Genomic DNA, 5,484 nt, shown 5'->3' with positions numbered 1-5,484 from the left:
TTTATTAAAATTATAAATATATATTTTAACTCAAAAGTACAGTTTTTAAATTTAACCCTAACCCTTGTGCGTGTTTTTTATTTTGACAGTGAATGCGCACCTGCGGACCACTTATGTGCAGCCCTGGTTATTTAGCTCGTCATATTGCAGCCACAGAAATTCTTTTGTCCATGAAACCATAAAGCTGCACTTTCTTTTTGCCTTATAGTCTGATTTGTCATAACTTCTCCGTTTTGTGGTAAGCTTTTATTTGGCTGTCACTTCTTCACCCTGACCTGTCTTATTTGGCTCAGCAGAACTAAAATATATATCTCTCTGTGAAGGTTCTCAGTCATCCAGGTCATCGTAGTCAAATATAAATCCTGCTGCTTTTACAGACGCACTCACATAAGCTCAGCGATTCTCTGCGCGATCAACCTCTCACATGTTTAAGCTGCGGGAGATTTCACTTGTCATGTTTGCATAGTAAGCTAACGATTAATAAGACGATGTCAGAGGAATTGGTGCGCAAATTATCATCACTCACAGATCAGTGCTGTCGCTCTCTATACACAGTTCGCGCGATTGCAAAGTGAAAGCAAAAAAACAAGCGCAAATTCAAACGCGATTTCAATATGTCACATATTGACAGTGGCTCACCGATGCCAATGACATAATTACCCAGCTACATTTCTGAAAGAATGCAAAAGCATTGACATATATTTTTCCTTCCTACAATAGCCCGACGGGCAGGGCAGAGATAGATTTTGGTAGCCCGACTGAAAAAATCGCTAGCCCCAGGACGTCGGGCTAGCGATATTGCAAGCCCTGTATCTGATTGAGGAATCACTCATCTTTGGAAAAGAGAGTTTATTACAGAGAAATGTCTCTTTCCAAAATAAAAGCTATACTATCCGCTTCTTCTGGGCTATATTCTCAGCAGCATATTAAACATAAGGAGAATCATGTGCTAACAGCTGTCTAAATGACTCGGCTAAAGTTAGTAGCATGCTTGTTGTTTTGGTCTTTGCACTAGGATGATGTCGGCATAAATGTGCAGTCATATTCGTTGTGTTCCCACTAGTGCTTTCAGGTTAATCTCGTTGAAATGACCTTAACGCCACAACACGGCAAATCTCCGTTAACGAGCTACCGCCGATCGCCCCGTGCATGGGGCTGGACGGCCAACACGTTAACGAGCTAACTGCGCTAACACACTAGTTCCCACCCATGTAATTGAGCATTGCATGGCACATCCAACATACTGTTTTACTTTAGTCCATGACGCGCTTACCTTCAGGGTCATACGCCACATGAAAACCAAAATAATTCCAAACACCACATCTGAATGAGGGTGGGGGAGGTGCCCTGCGCTCTTCCTTCTGACGATGCTGTCTGTGTTGAGCGCTCAGTGGATCTGCGCTCGACAGTGCAGCCTAGGCGGAGTAGTCGAACGCAGATTCACTGAGCGCTCAACACAGACAGCATCGTCAGAAGGAAAGTTGATAAAATAAATTACAAATGTTGTATTGTTCGATACATATGCGTACCGAACCGAAGGCACTGTATCGAACGGTTCAATATCGATACGAATATCGTTGCACCCCTAGTGCATATATATTAATGTATATATTTACTGCAAGAGATTGGTCTTGTTAATCACTTGTAACTTTGTTAATGGCAATGTTGCATGGCTGTTGTCATGCAGTGCAGACTTTGCAGCTGAAATACTAATACATTGTGAATACAGAGTCTCTGTGGCTTGAGTATATGACCTTATCTCTGAGTTTTTAGAGGTTGTATGTGAAATGCTTTGCCCAGTCTAATATTTTTGACCAATCCATAATTTGCTAAAAAAATGTTTTTTATCTGAAAGTAAAAATCCTCATGTTTCTAATCCCATGAGTCATACCCTGATCATGTTGCATCCTTGTGAGATAAGAGAAAAAAAACTCCCACTGTCAACCTTATCTGCAAGTCAAGTGTCACTCAGGTTTCCTGTGTTGTGTAGCAGCTGTACCGGTAGTATCTTTGCGCATATGAATTAAGGCCACCATGTGTGAGACATCTAATCTGTCTGATCATCCTGCTTTACAGCATTGATACGGAGACTCATATTCAATTATTATCAGTGTTGCCACAGTTACTTTGAAAAAGTAATATATTACGGACTACTGATTACTCCTTCCAAAAGTAACTTAGTTACTTTACTGATTACTTTATTTTTTAAAGTAACTAAGTTAGATTACTAGTTACTTTATTAGTTACTTTCAGAAGCTGCCAATAACACTCCCCACTGCCTCAACATAAAAACATCAACCGATTTTGCCAATACTCACTTTATTGGAAGTGTATTTTAACAGTAATGTCAACAATATATCTCCTGACATTTGAAGTTGAACTTAAAACTTTTTTCCTGACAGAAATACTTGTTTGTATGAAAATAAAGACAGTCTTGTTACTTCACTTAACATAAATACTTTTTATAAAAAAACAAACAAACAAACAAACAAAGAGTCTTTCTTGACTTCCCTTAAGATACTTTTTATACCATCCACATGTAAGCACTATTGTCCGCTTTTGTAACTTTGGACTAATCTTATGAAAAAAAAAAAAAGAGACTGCAGGTCCAACTTAAATTGCCTTACTTCCTTGCAGGTAATTGTTTTAAGTTAATCAACTTGAAAACTTTAATAAGTTTATTAAGTGACTTTGATAAACTTAATTCAATTACTTGTAAATAGTTATTTAAATTGGATTCCCCATTCTCTGTTTTTTCAGTATATGTTGTCATCGCATGTTATGGGGGAAACAGTAGAGTGGAGCGAGTAAACCAGTGGTTGTACCTCATTAACAGAAGCTTCTCAAACCTTTTGTCAGAAAGTCGATTTCTTTTAGGCGTGAGCACCAAACCTCCCAGACTAAAAAGTCGCTCCACAGGAGCACTTGATGGGGTTGGAGTGTTATACTTTAAAAAAATTGTCTTTATGCTTGAAAATTTATGCAGAATCTGAAGGTCGTAGCCTGACATCAGGTAGTCCATGACTTCTTTTTCTGCAGAATAGGTCTCCTCCTCTGGCTCTGCCTCAAAAGTGAAAAAGTCCATCTCACCTTGGCTGCTAGATGTAGTAGCACTGGGCACACTGGCAGGGTTTTTTGCCAGAGGAGCAGTGGTGCAACACTCTGCTGTCAGAAGCTGTTTTACTCGCTCCCTCCTTCCTGCATCTCTCAGCCATCGGAGTTTGAATTTTGGACAACTGGCAGCTGCAAGAAGGGCATCTTTGTCATCCAGCACACCGGCGAAACGAGTCTGAATAGCCTAAAAAACATAATTGATATTTTTATGCCTACAATTTATTATGTTATTGAATTATTTGCAAACCATGCCTAATATGAGATCAGTATTATGGATTAATTTTGTTTTAGGTTACTTGTAAACATTTTAATTGTTTTAATCTTATTTTTCAATGATAATTAATATTCTGTTCCATGTTTGTGAATTGTATGAAGCAAAAAATCTGACTAATTTCAAGATAGAGCGTACCTGTACAATGGCATCTGGAAGGCCTGCAGTCATCCTGGAGAGGTCATCTTTCACAGCCTGGGTCTTCTGCATCAGAACTTCAAGTGTTGGTAGTAAAGTTCCATATGGACAGTCGCCTTGTAAAATGTCCAGTGCTGCAGTCAGAGGTTTCATGGCCATGCAGTACTCATGCAGGAACTGGTATTCTTGATCTTTGAAGCACTTCAGTCCTAGCTTTGTGCACAGAGTATTCAGCTCACCCATGGGGATTTCTGCAATTCTCTTTACAGCATCAAAAAAGGAATTCCACCTTGTGGATGTTGGTATTAGGAGCTTTCTTTTGCTGATTTCTTCCACTGTTTCTGATGCAAGTGTAGATCTACTCGATTTGGTCCAAAGAGCTGTGCATTTTGCTGTGCTGCTCCTATACACAGCCCTGCTCTCTGCATTGGTTGTTAAATGTTTCTCCACATCACGTGTGCAAATTATGTTGATGGTGTGCGAAGCACACCTGCGGTGCGGGGGAAGAGACAGCTGACCATCACTTTCATTCTCAGCCGAGAGGATTTCTGACAGATCAGAAAAAGTGACATCATCGTCTTTGGGGCTGGACTCTTCCTCCTCCGTCTCATCATCGGACTCCGTGACAGGATGATAAACTTGAAACGCCTTAACAAAGTTGGATCCATTATCAGTAACTGTTGCAACTACTTTGTTGAGTAATCCATAAGAGGAGTGGATGTTTTCGATTTCTGTACCAATGACATCATACGTGTGTCTACCACGAATTCGCCTACATGCTAATGCAACCTTGTGACGCTCTAATGTGGTTCTACTGATCCAGTGGAGCGTTACTCCCATATAGCTTCTGTTGTTAGCAGTCCAAATATCCGCAGTAGTTGAAACAAAGTCAATCTCATTCAGTGTGGCCTTCAAATTTCTCTCCATTTCTGTAAACTCCTTCTCCAAGTAAGAAGTAAAAGTCGTTCGGTGAGGCAGCTCGGCATTAACAGAAGTAGGGATCTTTTTTATTATGGCACGAAACGAGGGCGAGTCAACAGTGTTTATAGGTAGCATTTCTTCTACAATATACTGCGCGACCAACTTCTTCAATTCTTCATCACTTGCTGGTTTTGCACCAAAGTCCAACTTTTGTTGTTTGGGGGGTGTAGGACCTTCTGCGGAAGTCACGGCTCTCTGCTTCGGACCACTTGGTGGGACTCTCTCTGTGAGTTTGACTGTGCTGTGCTGCGACTCCAAATGTTTCTTTAAGTTTGACGTAGTGTTTTTGAAGGTAGATAACACTTTTTCGCCAACACAGAGTGTACAACGAACCTTAATATTTAAATCTTTAGTTGACAGAAACTCAAAATAGTGACCATATTTCCAGCTAAAGAACGAACATCTCTCTCCCTCCATTGTTGTTTACACTTTTTTACGTCGCTGGCTGCTTGTGAGCGGGAAACGTGACCTGTCGCTTATGTGACGTTTCACGACACGTATGCGTTTGTCATCCGCTGAGACGAAAAGAAAAAACCAAATCTTTTTGCTTAAAAAAAAATAGTAACGCACAGTGGTTTGGACAAGTAACTTTAATCTGACTACTGTTATGGAAATAGTAACGCGTTAGATTAGTCGTTACTGAAAAAGGGGTCATATTCGGAGTAACGCGTTACTAAGCAACGCGTTACCGGCATCACTGATTATTATACATTGTGCTGCAATGTTGTCATCCACTTAAAAATCCGTCTATTAATTTGGGACAAAAACAACTATGCTGTGTCTGTCACAAATGCAGAGTATGTATCAAACAAGCAGCATAGTAAGCCTTTTACTTTGTTTAGAAATTGCATAGTGCAAAGCAATCATCAAGCTGAATGTACTCCACCAGTTCAATGACTTAGCTACTCTGTGCATCTTAGGGCTAAAAGATAATGGATATCCTAAACAGTAATGACAGAAGCCCTCCATTCTTTGTCATG

General features: G+C 40.1%; 1 protein-coding gene across 1 annotated transcript; it reads right to left on the bottom strand.

Annotated features, from left to right (window-relative positions):
* Window positions 1-2,108: 2,108 nt before the first annotated feature.
* Window positions 2,109-4,612, bottom strand: LOC308392486 (uncharacterized protein). Its single transcript, XM_080875558.1, has 2 exons — window positions 3,524-4,612; window positions 2,109-3,298 (listed from the first exon to the last, which is right to left on the bottom strand). The coding sequence occupies exons 1-2, from the start codon at window positions 4,577-4,579 to the stop codon at window positions 2,780-2,782; spliced, it is 1,575 nt and encodes a 524-aa protein (XP_080731684.1). The 5' UTR covers window positions 4,580-4,612; the 3' UTR covers window positions 2,109-2,779.
* Between the last annotated feature and the right edge of the window lie 872 nt (window positions 4,613-5,484).

Source organism: Rhamphochromis sp. 'chilingali' (assembly GCF_963969265.1).
Source record: "Rhamphochromis sp. 'chilingali' genome assembly, chromosome: 2".
NCBI lineage: Eukaryota > Metazoa > Chordata > Actinopteri > Cichliformes > Cichlidae > Rhamphochromis > Rhamphochromis sp. 'chilingali'.
The sequence above is the reverse complement of the archived record's forward strand: the minus strand, read 5'-3'. Positions and strand labels throughout refer to the sequence as shown.

Coding starts and splice junctions, on each gene's coding strand:
- LOC308392486 (XM_080875558.1), bottom strand. CDS start 4,579: ATGCTACCTATAAACACTGTTGACTCGCCCTCGTTTCGTGCCATAATA. Junction 3,299..3,523: donor TTCCAGATGCCATTGTACAG/GTACGCTCTATC, acceptor TATGTTTTTTAG/GCTATTCAGACTCGTTTCGC.